Source organism: Penaeus japonicus, unplaced genomic scaffold (assembly GCF_977035675.1).
Source record: "Penaeus japonicus unplaced genomic scaffold, GWHDUDI00000001_assembly GWHDUDI00000006, whole genome shotgun sequence".
Classification (NCBI taxonomy): Eukaryota; Metazoa; Arthropoda; class Malacostraca; order Decapoda; family Penaeidae; genus Penaeus; species Penaeus japonicus.
Genome location: NW_028234408.1, coordinates 4,025,743 through 4,040,742, shown reverse-complemented (window position 1 = coordinate 4,040,742; position 15,000 = coordinate 4,025,743). Strand labels below are relative to the sequence as shown.

Genomic DNA, 15,000 nt, shown 5'->3' with positions numbered 1-15,000 from the left:
GATGGACAGGACCCAGCCTACTGTTCCGTCGCCTCCGCAGGCCAGGACTCGAAGGTTCGCTACTTTCCGGAACATCTCCAACCTGTAAGTGGGGGGGGGGGAGAGAGGTGTTTGAGGTTTTGTTTTGTTGTCGTGAAGGTTAAGTTCCGGACGAATTATGATTAACGGTTTTTGAGAAAAAAAGGTTTATTCAAATTTAAGGTAAATGCATCAAAAATATTAAGTTTCTAGGTAAATCACAATGGAAAGAACACTGATATACAACCAAATCCGGATTTTATATTCAAGCTGGATAGCATTTTAATAAAAAAAAATAAATAAAAATAATAATACTTGGCTTTCGAGTGAATTTCCACATCAGTTGGATCAGCTCTGCCTAACTTCCACTATCTCTCTCTAACACATAAGTGCGCACACAAACATATTCTCACCCTCTCTCCAGTCACACACACACTCACTCTCTTCTCTTCTCTCTCTCTCTCTCTCTCTCTCTCTCTCTCTCTCTCTCTCTCTCTCTCTCTCTTTCTCTTGCCACCTTTCCCCTCTCCTTTCTTTCTTCTCTTTCCCTCTCTCTTCATCTCTCTCTCTCTCTCCTCTCTCTTTCCCTTTCTCTCCTCTCCCCTCTCTATGTCTCTCTCCATCATTCCCCTCTCTTCTCTCCTCTCCACTACTCTCCCCTCCCTCCTTTCTTTCTCACTGACTCCCTCTCTGTCTCTCTCCCTCTCTATCATTCTTCCTCTTCCTCTCCCTCCCTCCCTCTCAGTCTCTACCTCCACTCCCTCCCCTCGCCCTACACACCCGTCTACCTCCACCCCTCCCCTTACACCACAGTCTCCCTCCACCCCTCCCCTCCCCCTCCCCGTCCATCCACCCCTCCCCTCCCCCTCCCCCTCCCTTCTCTCTCCACACCATCCCCGTCCATCCATCCATCCACCCCACTCCCCACACCACAGTCTCCCTCCACCCCATCCCTTCCCCTCCCCTCCCTACCCTTCCCTCCACACCATCCCCACTCCCTCTCCACCCCACCCTCCCCCCTCCCCCCACCACCCCACCCCTCCATCCATCCACACATCCACACATACGTACCCGGCGCGAGGTCCTCCCTGCGTGAGATCGAAGACCTGGCGCGGGTTGAGGAGCCACTGGAACTTCTGCATGAGTTTGGCGCCCTGGTTCCCGCCGCTCTTCGGGTTGATGAAGACGATGACCGGCCGGATGTTGGCGTTCGGGATGGGCTTGATGGCGAAAGGGCGGCTCTCCTTCTCATTCTGTGATGGGGGGGAGGTGGGATGGAGGGAGGGGAGGGGTGGTGTAGAAGAAGAGGGAGGGTGGTAGGGACGGAGGGAGGGAGGAAGAGAAAATGGAAAAGTCGTGAGTAATGGCGTCGAATTGAGATTTTTTTTTTTTTTTGGGGGGGGGGGGTGTTAGGGGATGGAGGGGTAGGGGGGTCGTTATCATAGTTTCGACGGGAACGACTTGTTTCGTCGAGTGTTTTTTTATTTATTTATTTATTATTATTTTTTTTTGATGTGCGTGTGGAATTAGAAGTCGAAGATCGCCAAAGAATTTTCAAAAAGGCTGTTTATTTCTTGTCCTTTCTGCCAAAGGGACTTCAGATACGTCCCAAGAATATACCTTAACCCCGAGAATATATATATATATATATATATATATATATATATATATATATATATATATATATATATATATATTATATATATATATATATATAGTCTTTATGTAAACAAAAGGAGAAAAAAAGAGCTTAATACTATAATCTGGAAAAGTTACTCAGTAATTCCGTGAAGACAGCAAAGTCCAACAAACAAAGAAAAGGTTACTAATGAGTGTCAAAAAGTACCTCAACCTGGAAGCCAACTAATCTCAAAACACGGAGTAACGGGAAGTGTTCAGTAACGTGTAATAATAAGATCAACACAGTGCAAATCTCATCAACTTGGGATAACCTAATAAAGGTGTACAATTTAATTAACAAGTACAAAATAATTTAACTAGTAATAATTCGTTCAACTGGATATGCATCTAAATTAGTTGAAATACACGTGGCAAGGAAGACGAAAGACATACATACATACATACATAATTGGTACTTAGTATACGTCTAGATATAGATACGTGTGTGTGTGTGTGTGTGTGTGTGTGTGTGTGTGTGTGTGTGTGTGTGTGTGTGTGTGTGTGTGTGTGTGTGTGTGTGTGTGTGTGTGTGTGTGTGTGTGTGTGTGTGTGTGTGTGTGTGTGTGTGTGTGTGTGTGTGCATATTTATATATGTCTATATATCTATATTTGTATATACATACATATATATACATACATATATATACATACATACATATATGTATATATATATATGCGCGCGCGCGCACACACACACACACACATATATAAATATATATATAAGACGGGAAGGGAGAATAATATGTAAAAGGAAAGATATATATATATATATATATATATATTATATATATATATATATATATATATATATATATATATATATAGAGAGAGAGAGAGAGAGAGAGAGAGAGAGAGAGAGAGAGAGAGAGAGAGAGAGATAGAGAGAGAGAGAGAGAGAGAGAGAGAGAGAGAGAGAGAGAGAGAGAGAGAGAGAGAGAGAGAGAGACAGACAGAAAGAGAGAGAGAGAGATGGAATTTTTGAAAACACACACACACACACACCATACGACTACGACTGTACTCTAACATACAAAAGAGACCCCAATATCTATTCGAGCTGAACCTGGGAAGCCAAGATATACCGCTACTGTCAAAGCAATACACAACTAAATTGCGCGCAGAATGAAAAAAAAAAGGCTTTGGTGATGTACCTTTCAGTTCTGTATCCCAAAACCAGCGATTATTGCATCCTAACCCGCATTCCAACCATCAATAAAAAAGCGACTGCAAGATGTAACAACACCACTGGCACTTTAATGGCACAAGCCCCCCTCTAGCTGCGTGCCTGCGCGAAAAAAACCTTTTTACTCCCGTCGTCATAGCCTCCTCAACCTTAATCAAGCGTTGCGTTCCATATAGCTGCAAGTAGCTTCATCTCATTCGCTACAGCAGCAATAAAAAAAAACAAAAGAGAAGAAGAGAAGAAGAAAGAAAACCAAGAAAGTTAAGAAGTGAAAGAAAAGGAAAAAAATAAACAGGGAAGGACAACCAGCGCGGTGACACGAGAGGCTGAGAATAACTAATCTAGGAGCCAACGTGCGTGCCACTTGCGGTCCGTCCATCCGTCTGTCCATCAACTCACTTCCTCATCTGTGGTGCCGCCATCTGCGCCATCGGTATATTCCTCGTCGCTCTCCTAGGGGGGAGGGAGGGGAGGGAGGATGATGATGATGGGTAAAAGGGAGCCATTGAACCATCCATTTTTTGGGATCAGAGCTACGGACTTGGGTTAGGCTACGGCTACGGCTGACGTTGCTAGACACAAGTCCCCCTGACCCCGAGGATGGTTTACGAGCCATAACAACTTTGCGCCGGACATGAACTGTGGCGGTGGCGGCGGCTTTTAATCTTGTCGAAAGGCCCCTCGCCCGCTCCGCCGGCCAATGGCATCGCGGAGCCGCCATAAAGCGTCGCTCGGGGGGGATTATCATTTTCCTCTTATCAAATTAAATCCTCTTGGTTGGAGCAACCAATGCAAGATAAAATAAGTGAAGATCTCGCCCTATATTTCATATATATATGTATAAGTATATATATATATATATATATATATATATATATATATATATATATATATATATATATATATATATATGTATATATATACACATATACACAAATAATCTGGATAACGATATGCAGGAAAATATATAGGCAATTAATTTTGGTGTCTTGCATGGACAAGCCGGGATACTTTTTCACGTTTGACAAGCAATGTTTCAAAGTATTAAAAAAAATGCATCGCGTTCGAACAAAACGTACCAGAATAAATAAATAAAAAAAACGATTTTTTTTTTTCCCGCGCAAATACCCCGGAAGCGGCCATGTTGTTAGCGCCATCTAACACTCCCGCTTTAAAGTAATACTTCGGCAATATATGACATCTAATACCTCATCGCTCATGTTATAATGAATTATTATTTCCCGGGTTTTTTACAAGACTCGTTTCCAGTAGTGATTGGCGGGTGGGAGTACATTTAATAATAATAAAAAAGAAAAAAGTTTCGGAGAAATATGTCTCTGGGGAAACGTGTTATACCACGATGTTGTTACGGGAGGAAATGGTCTGAAAAACAGGGGAGGGAAAGTGATATGCAGAAAGGCGTGTTGTTGAAGGTGCGCGTTAACATGATGAAAAGTTGATGCTAAATATATATCACGAGGTGTGTTAATCGGGCGCCGACATCCTCTTAACGGAAAATGCATTAACGGATTTTGCGGATCACGATGGAACTCTGTAAGCCACGATCAATAACCTCGTGTTTACGCTGTTTGATAACGATATTACTATGTTGATAAAACACTCGCCTTATTGAGTGTTGGTATTAAGTGATATTATCAAAGGCGGAAGTATCTGGAAAACTTTCGTCGTTTCTTTTTTTTGTTTTCTTAAAGTTTAAAAAAATGGCGGCAAACTGAAGTTGTTGGTGTGTTCGAAACCTTTGGCGATAAACTTATTCAGATCTCAAATACCATCTCTGAAGCATAGTCAGTTCGTAAATAGGTATCACATCCATCAAAAGAATACTTGAACATAAGCCTACAAGAGAGTAGATGATTCGGCCCCCTTGAGCCATACTTACATAAAAAAGAAAAACGTAAATCCGAATACATAATCCCTGAATTCAAACACCGGAAGAGCGAGACGAGAAGAGGAAAAACATATCATACGACTTTATTTTCTTTTTCCTATTTATTTCCCGGAGAGCTAAGCAATCGTGTACGTCTAGCATCCTTCCTTGCTGTATCAAGTAGTAGCTTTTCTTTGCCGTGTCAACAAAATAGCTTAGCCTTTGAGTTTTGAGACTGAAGCCGATATTACCGGTTGCCCGCGGCCCTTGTGTAAGCATATTTCCCCGCTCGCAGTCTCTGTTCGAGTGTGTTTGTTACTGTTTATGTATGTATGTATATGTGTGTGTGTGTGTGTGTGTGTGTGTGTGTGTGTGTGTGTGTGTGTGTGTGTGTGTGTGTGTGTGTGTGTGTGTGTGTGTGTGTGTGTGCGTGTGCGTGTACGTGTACATGCGTGCGGGGGTATACATATTAAACCGCGTATTATTATCTGCACATAGGAAATAATCACCAAAAGTACAATCCAGAAAACAGCTGGATTGAAACAAAATATATATATATTCATATCCACATCTATCTAAAACAATATATAAGCTTTGTATTCATTAGAAAAAATATATATAAAAGATTCAGGGTAAAAACATGAAACACCAGACACAAAAATACCAATACCCTTACGAGCGAGTTCAAGAGAGCGGGTGATTAATTAGTTCTGGGATGCTTGTTAAGACACATAACAAAGGCTATGCTCTCCATCTACAGCTACTTCAAAAGTATACCCTTAGCGTGAGTGGGCGAAGAAGAAGGGTGGGTGGGGTGGTGGGTGGTGTAGGGGCGGGAAGGGGTGTGGGGAGGGGCGGAGGTAGGTGAAAGGGGTGGGGGTGTTAGTCACCAGGGTAAATATATATATATATACACTGTACTACTACACTCTAGTACATCACGTACGTACCCCCGATGTGTACGGAAGTCACCAAGACTAGAAGAAATATGTACGTCAACTAGTGTATACAACTAAGCCCTCGGAACCGGGAATATACAAGGTGTCGCTACAGTGGCTTAGATACACTAGGTGGCAACAAGAAAAAGGGGTGGGAGTTACGGTCCAACACCGGTAGTGGTTTTGACAAAGAGGTGAAAACCCGGGGGGAGGGAGGGAGGGAAGGGGGCGGAGATGGGGAGGGGGGAGTGGGAGGAGGTGTGAAGGAGGGAGAAGGGGTGTCACGGCATTTCTGATTTCCTGGGGGCTAAAATGGGGTCCAAGATGGGGTCCAAGATGGGGTCCAAGATGGGGTCCAATTTAGACGGAGGTGTAAATATATATGGTTTTCCATTTCGGAATTCAACATCAATGTTATTTGTTTAGATCATGTATATCTTTTTTTTTTCTCTGGGGGTGGGGGTCGTAAGATTCGCCTTTCCAGATAGACGTTAGTCCAAATTACTAATTTAGTATCCATACTTATTTTTATTTGTTTTTATTTTATCGGGAGAGAGGAACAAGAATAATGTTACTAAATATAAAATACATCTACATGTTCCCGAAATCTACGGTCCATGTTAGTTGCGACCATGTTACAAAATAAAGCAAAGAATACGTTAAAGAAAGAAGAAAAATAGAGATAGAGAGAGAGAAAAAAAAAAGAATAAATTATAATAGTAAGCAAGAGACGGCACCAATCAACCGTACCTTAAAACCCACCCACCAAAGAAACAAAAAAAAAAAGAAGAAGAAGAAAAAAAAAAAAAACGAAATAAATAAATAAAGAGAGAAGGAAAAAAAAACGAAAGAAATAAAGAGAGAGAGAAAAAAAACACGATAGAAATAAAGAGAGAAGAAAAAAAAACGAAAAAAAATAAAGAGAGAAGAAAAAAAAACGAAATAAATAAAGAGAGAATGAAAAAACGAAAGAAATAAAGAGAAGAAGAAAAAAAAAAAAAAAAAAAAAACAAGAAGAAAACAAAGAAATCAGAGCTACCGCAAGGCTACCTCGCAACACCACCACAACAAGGCTACAAGTGTGCACAACAAAACAAGTGCCAGCCCTCAGGCGCTAGAACACCAAATACCTCCTTTTCTTCGCCGTTTTCCTAGAGACAGAAAAAAAAGAAGAGAAATAAAGGTTAGTTCCTGGTCGAGACTCGTGGTTGGTGGGTGTGGTTCATCGTGCTGACAAGATATGGCAATGTTGATTGATTTTTTTTTTCTTTTTTCCCTCGTGGTGTGGATTCGTCAGATGAACAAATGATAAAAAAAGACAAGTGGGAGGGAGGGAGAGAGAGGGGGTGGGGTGTGGGGGTCAGGTGTAATATGTTGCATAGTCAAAAATAAAAATAATAATAAAAAAACAACAACAACTGTGTCGACATGGCTTTAATTCTGTGGGTACTCGAGATATGCGTAAGGATATGTCAGTCCTTCCAACAACACACACACACACGAACACACACACACACACATACAAAACATACATGAATATAACATAAATCATCTAATTGTTATACGCACCTACGTATTTTGTTTTCATGCATATATATATATATATATATATATATATATATATATATATATATATATATATATACATATATATGTATATATATACACATAAATACATAAATACATACACGCACACACACACACACACACAAACACACACACACACACACACAATCACACACACACACACACACACACACACAAACACACACACACACACACACACACACACACAACATATATATATATACATATATATATATATATATATATATATATATATATATATATATATATATATATATATAATATATATATATATGAGTTGAGCGTGTTTTGTAGACTGTTTACGCACATCATCTCCCCCCAGAATTGAAACAACCTACAAATAAAAGCCTATATAAAAAAAAAAAAAAAATACACAAAGACAGGAAAAATAAAAAAAACATAATAAAGAATAACCACATTCAAATCACCCGAAAGCCATGAACATTCCCTCAGAGTTAGCAAGGGAATGCCACAAATCACTTGCCTGTCTCAAGATGAACATCACTCTTACACGTCAAAAGAAAAAAAGAAAGAAAAAAAATAGTATAACAAAGTTGAGATAATGCTTTCCTGTCGGCCGGCTATGCTATTTCCCTGAGTATGTAGGAGCTTCTCTGGGGAATCCGAAAAGCTCAACATAAAAGAGGCCGGAGTCGGTGCAAGTTATGTAGAAAATGTGTAGTTTTGATGTCGGGGACACGTAAAGATTTATAAGATGCAGACACATATATGGGATGTGTTTGTATCTTTATCTATTTGTCTGTTACGTATGTGGGATGTGTTTGTATCTGTCTCTCTCTATCTATTTGTCTGTTACATATATGGGATTTTTAAAATATCTTTCTATATCTAAGATGCAAATGTTTTTGTATATCTCTCTCTCTATCTGTCTATGTATATATCTCTCTCTATATATATATCCCCATTTATCTATCTACCTGTTTTGAGAGTATTTGTGTTTACGCCCCCCCCTAAAAAAAGAAAAAAATATGGCATCAAACTCTCCCCAAATCAAACCCATACTTTCTCCCCCTCCCCTCCTCCCCCCTTTCTTTTCCTGCCCCTTTAAAATATCTCCCCCGACGAAAACACGGGAGAAGTAAAGAAAAGAAAAGAAAAGAAAAAACAAAAAAATGGCGGAGAACGACCGAATAATCTCTACGTTTCCAGAAAAAGTCCCTCCGCGTCTAATTTCTTTCCTCAGGGACGTCTTACTCTCTCTCTCCCCTTCCCCTTCCCATTCCCCTTCCGATTTCGGGATGAAACCAAGATAAAAGCACCGGATGCTGTAGACGGCTGCTCCTGCTACCGGTCTGTTCCAGCATCTTATCCCTCCCGCCCCTCCGCCCCTCCGTTCCCTCCTCTTTGGCTTACTATCTATTCCCTCCCCCCGGTTCCCTCCCTTTCGACCCACCTATTACCCCGTCCCCTCGCTCGTCCCCTTACCCGTCTCTTCGGCTTATTTACGAGATCGCCATAGTATATTAATTAGATAATTAGCAGGGCATATCCTCAAGGTAGAGTAGAAGAAGGCCTCGGGCTAAATCCTCTCTTTCTCTCTCTCTCTCTCTCTCTTTCTCTCTCTCTCTCGCTCTCTTTCTCTCTCACACACACAGACAGACAGACAGACAGAAACACACACACACACACACACACCTAGAATATTCATCAAGACCAGTGGGTATTAGAGAGAGGATAGGCCTGTGCTGTGTACTTCACCCCAATGACGACGAAAATAGCATCCAATCTCTCTTATTTTTTCCCCTTTTCTTCATTTTAATTTAACCCCCCCTCTCTCTCTCTCTCTCTCTCTCTCTCTCTCTCTCTCTCTCTCTCTCTCTCTCTCTCTCTCTCTCTCTCTCTCTCTCTCTCTTTACACCTCCATTTCACTTCCCCTTCCTTTGCCCATCATCGCGACGGCCTCTCCCCTCGAGGCATCAATAACCAACACGTACTAAGCTCCCGGTTTCCCCTCGGCGCGGCCCTCTGTCTCTTAATCCCCGTGTGAAAAGGCAAATATACCTGCCTCTTCCCGTGTTAACACTAGCCATCCAATATGAACAATCCGCTTCGCTCCCCGATCGGGCTGTCCACATCCCTCTCACAATTTCTTCACGTCATGCATACACGCAGGCAGTCAGGCAAGCAGGCAGGCACACAGACAGGGACTTTCTGTTACGTTCAGGGGTCACTATGCTATTTAGGGGGGCGTGTTGCCTGACGCTGGTGACGTGCATGATCGTTTCTCTTGGTTCCAAATGCTTTTTTTTTGGGGGGGGGGGGCTGTTGCTTTGTAAGCATACTCGTCTACTCATGTGTGTCACCCACGCAAGCATACTTAAAGATATACTCATCACGTACTCACATAACGATCTACTATTTTTCCTAGAACTGCACGCTCGAGAACCGAACGTCACTCACAATGACTCATTCTCGTTTCCACCGCTGTTTTATTTTTTTTTCATCCTTTTTATCATACTCAAGGACTCGCACCAGTATTCAGAGCCGGGATTCAGAACTTCTTAAGCTTCACGTATCCATAACGATTCACTCTCGTTCGCGATAATCATGAAGTATATTAATTTTCATCTTTATATTAAACAAACATACCGAGAGCCCACCACGTACTCATTACGACCCACTCTTTTACAGAAACCTCACCACGTACTCATAACGACCCACTCTCATCCTCACCACGTAGCCATAACGACCCACTCTTTTACAGAAACCTCACCACGTACTCATAACGACCCACTCTTTTACAGAAACCTCACCACGTAGCCATAACGACCCACTCTTTTACAGAAACCTCACCACGTACTCATAACGACCCACTCTTTTGCAGAAACCTCACCACGTACTCATAACGACCCACTCTTTTTCAGAAACCTCACCACGTACTCATTACGACCCACTCTTTTGCAGAAACCTCACCACGTACTCATAACGACCCACTCTTTTGCAGAAACCTCACCACGTACTCATAACGACCCACTCTCATCCTCACCACGTAGCCAAAACAACCCACTCTTTTGCAGAAACCTCACCACGTACTCATAACGACCCACTCTCACTCTCCCTACGGTTACCGACGCGAGAAACGAGCATCCACCCCTCCCCCATCACCTTACCCCCTTACCCTCCCTCCCCCTTACCTGCACGAACGCCGCCCGAACAAACGGAGCCGAAATTCGAAACTGGTCCGGCTTCGCTTTGTCAAACACGGGACGACTGCCGTAAAATCCCCGGTGAGCTCTTCGCCATTCGAGCTTCAGACGACGAGGGATCAAGGCGGGGCGATGTCGTCTCGTCTCATTTCCTCGTTCGGGGGAGCTTTTGCTTTCTCTTTCTCTCTCTCTTTCTCTCTTTCTCTTTCTCTTTCTCTCTCTCTCTCTCTCTCTCTTTCTTTCTTTCTTTCTTTCTGTCTTTCTTTCTCTCTCTCTCTCTCTCTCTCTCTCTCTCTCTCTCTCTCTCTCTCTCTCTCTCTCTCTTTTGTTCTCGCCGCTGTTCCTTCCTTCTCTCTCCTTGGGACTTCTTCCAAGGTCGCAAGGAGGGAGAGACTAGGAATAAGAATGACGGCGGGCGCGTGCGGGCGGGCGAAAGAGAGAGATTGAGATAGCGATAGACAGATGGATAGATAGAGATAGAGAGAGAGACAGAGAGTGAATCAACAACCATCCGACCACTCTCAGCTGAGCGTCAGTAATGTAAACACGTCAGTACCACATAAGAGGGACACACACACACACACAAACAAACACAAACACAAACACACCCACCCACACCCACACAAACACACCCACCAACCCACCCACACACACACACAAACACACCCACCCCCCCTCACACACACACAAACACACCCACCTACCCCCCCACACACACACACCCACAAGCCCCCTCCTCTGTCTTCCTGTCCATCTCATCTGTCTGTCTGTCTGTCTCTGCGTCTGCCTGTCCAGCATCCCTCGCCCGCCATCATCATCTCCCTTAGCTTGAACGAGGCAGAGACAAAGTGGAATCGTCGTTTGTAAGTGTCCGTTGTCAGAGGGGCAGAAGTAGATGCATTTGCGTATCAGGGCGTGAAAAGGAGGGCATTTCAGAGATAGAGAGGGAGAGGGAGGGAGGGAGAGAGGGAGGGAGGGAGAGAGAAGAGAGGAGAGAGGGAGGGAGGGGGAGAGAGGAGAGAGAGAGAGAGGGAGAGGGAGGGCATTTCAGAGAGAGAGAGAGAGAAGGAGGGAGGAAGAGAGAGGGAGGGAGGGAGGGATGGAGAGAGGGAGAGAGAGAGAGAGAGAGAGAGAGAGAGAGAGAGAGAGAGAGAGAGAGGGAGGGAGAGAGGGAGGGAGGAAGAGAGAGGGAGGGAGGGATGGAGAGAGGGAGAGAGAGAGAGGGAGGGAGAGAGAGAAGAGAGAGAGAGAAGAGAGAGAGGAGAGAGAGAAAGAGAGAGGGGGAGGGAGGGAGAGAGAGAGAGGGAGAGAGGGAGGGAGAGAGAGAGAGAAAGAGAGAGAGAGAGAAACAGAGAAAGAGAAAAAGAAAGAGAGAGAGAGACAAAGAGAGAGACAGACAGACAGACAGAGAAACAATCACACTCTGCAATGTTACAGTAAGCGCGCAATTGCACCATTGAAAGTGCAATCCTTCGTCCAGGTGTAGGAAAACTTACGTAACGTGTCATGGAAATTCCCATTACTTATAAAAAAAAGTAGCGTTGCCGAATACAATAAATTCAACGACTTTATTTCAGTCTGGAAAGGATGAAAAAATAGTTTACGGTTGAGGTCCTCCATATAGAGGAATATCCGATAATTATTAACTTCACGATTGTCATAATCATATGCAAATGACACCAGGTCTTTTTCCTACATATGTATATCTGACACTGTCCACCTGGAAACTCAGCCCTTTCAAGAAAATAAAAATGAATGAAAATAAAATTCGGTTGCGTATTGCGTAAAAATATAATGTAAATAAAAGAAAATTTGTGTAGACGGCGCATTCACACACATACACACATATACACACACACACACACACACAAGGACGCAAACGCACACCCACCCACACACACAACCATAAAAACACACACACAACCACAAAAAAACAACAACACAACAAACACAAAAACACATGTACAAACAAACAAACACACAAACACACTCATCCCCTTTTGATTTTCCTTCCACCAAACGACCAGCCAGGAATAAAAAGAGATTTTGGCTCACTTCATAGACCTACATGTCAAGTCATTTCACTATTTCATGTCTTGTGTGGTTATTCTTTCCATAGAAGGACCTAAAAAAGAAGAAGAAAAACAAAAACAAAAACAAAAAAACATCAAGTATGTATAGCACATAACCTGATTTTTTTTTTCTTTTTCTTTTTTTATGAGCCGTGTATTTCAGTCTTTCGGAAATGTCAAAACACCCAAATTGAATATTCATTTAGTGTTCATTTACCGTGAATATTTATTCGTTTATTTTCATTAACGAAATGAAAATCTATTTACAGCGCTGTTCTGGAATATCCAATATTAATTCCACATTCCCTGGCTGTCTAACCTCCCTTTCGCCCCCCCCCCCTCCCCCCTCTCCCACCCCGAGCCTCGCATCCTCTTTGACCTCGCTCTTCTTCCCCCTCCCCCTCCCCCTGATACTCTCCTACCCTCTCCTCGCATACTCTAACCCCTCCTCCTCCCCCCCCTACCCTCTTATATCCCATCTGTCCTCCTCCCCCCTACCCTCTCCTCACATCCCTTGCCTCCTCCTCCCCCTCCCTCTCCCCACACCCTCTCCTCTCTCCTCCTCCCCCTCTCGCATCCCCTCTCTCCTCCTCCCCCCTCGCATCCCCCCTTCCTCCCCCCTCGCATCCCCCCTTCCTCCCCCCTCTTCCCCCTGCCCTAACCCCCTACCCTCTCCACTCATCACACCCCCTCTCCCCACCCGCCCCCTGTGCTGCTTACGTCACACCCCGCCTACTTCACACCGTTGAAGAGGTGGGGGAGCAACAACACCAACAAAAAAAAGAAAAAAAGAAAAAAAAAGAGAAGCATATGACACCGGTGGCACATTTCACAAGCCTGCATTAATTCGCGGAAGCTCTTAACACCACACTGAAAATCTATTGAAACCCGACCGCTGTTCACTGCCATCTTTGCTAGCTTTGGCGTCTCCTCTTCTAAATCTCTTATGTCTATGTCACAGTATCTTCAAATAGCTACTTTCTATCTGTCATAGTATCTTCAAATAGCTACTGTTTATCTGTCATAGTATCTTCAAATAGCTACTGACTGTCTGTCATAGTATCTTCAAATAGCTACTGTCTATGTCACAGTATCTATTTTTTTTTTTTTTTTAGTGCTGCCATTTCCTTTCGCTCTCAGTTCCCCCCCCCTCCTCTTCCCCCTTCCTATATATACAGACATACGAACACACACCAATATCTTGGTAATATGACTATTGCAAATTCAAAACAACAATGCAACAATAGTTTCAACGCCACGAAATCTTGACTCCCCACCTGTATCTATTGCAAAATGTTGCAAATGACAGCCATTGAACCAGACTTTCCTGCATGACGTAAACGTGCATGAGACAGAAGCGAAGAATGTAATTCATCTATCAATAAGGCAAAGTCTGTTGCTCTTATATTGCATAAGCTGTCTGCAATGTATTCAGTTATTTTAGCTAGAATTTGTTCACGTGATATTTTACTTTTTTTTATCTATTTCTTTGGTATGGTTCTTATATTTATTTTTTTCTTCTTAAATAAGTGGAAAATCAAGGGGGGAGGGGGAAGGGGGAAGGGGGACATTCAATAGCATTTTCTGAGATTACGTAAATATGCGTTTTTACTTTAAAAAAAAAAAAAAAAAAATATATATAATAATATATATAAATATATATATATATATATTATATAAAATATATTTATATAATATATATATATATATTATATATATATATTGGATCTATAGCCCTCACGACAGCTCCAAATATCAATATTCTGGAATTTAATCAAAGGGGGATAAAAAAAAAACGAGGAGAAGATGATAGGAAGAAAGAAAAGGAAGAAAAATAATAAGGTAAAGATAATAGGAAGAAAGAAAAGGAAGAAAAATAATAAGGTAAAGATGATAGGAAGAAAGAAAAAGAAGAAAAATAATAAGTAAAGATTAAACACGGGCTTCTAGAGGCAGATACAAGTTTCTCCCTTGTCGACGTTTTAGTTTCTGCCACGGCGTTAACTGCCCTTACTGATTAGGGCTGACGATTCCCCCCTTCCCCTCCCCTCGTCCCTCTCAACCCTTTTCCCTCCCCTCCCCCTCCCTTCGTCCCCCCAACCCTTTTCCCTTCCCCTCGTCCCCCAACCTCCCCTCTCCTTCCCTTCTCTTCCCTTTCCCTTCTCGCCCCTTCCCCTTCCCTCAGCTCCCCTCTTCCTCCTTCTCCCTCTCTTACCTTCCCTCCCCTCCTTCCTTCTCTTCCCCTCCCATTCCCCTTCCCTCTCTTACCTTCCTCCCCTCTCCCTCTCTTACCTTCCTCCCCTCCTTCCTCTCTCTTCCCTTCCTCCCCTACTTCCCCTCTCTCCCCCTCCCCCCTTCCTCTCACCCCCCTACCCCCCCTCCCGACCCTTTCGCCTCCAATCACACGTACAATTCCAACTCCGGCTTAACTTTGGCATTCCTTCCG

The 15,000-nt window shown here is 43.1% G+C and overlaps 1 protein-coding gene across 1 annotated transcript in view; it reads right to left on the bottom strand.

The window, feature by feature from the left end:
• The window catches only part of LOC122262723 (eye-specific diacylglycerol kinase), a 65,594-nt gene that overhangs the window by 41,237 nt on the left and 9,357 nt on the right, over positions 1 to 15,000 (bottom strand). The window contains exons 3-6 of the mRNA XM_086537437.1: positions 6,838 to 6,858; positions 3,281 to 3,334; positions 1,090 to 1,271; positions 1 to 82 (exon numbers count right to left, since the gene is read on the bottom strand). The exon at positions 1 to 82 is cut by the window's left edge and continues 95 nt beyond it. Of these exons, the coding sequence (XP_086393563.1) occupies positions 1 to 82; positions 1,090 to 1,271; positions 3,281 to 3,334; positions 6,838 to 6,858 (339 nt within the window). The remainder of the gene's footprint in view (positions 83 to 1,089; positions 1,272 to 3,280; positions 3,335 to 6,837; positions 6,859 to 15,000) is intronic.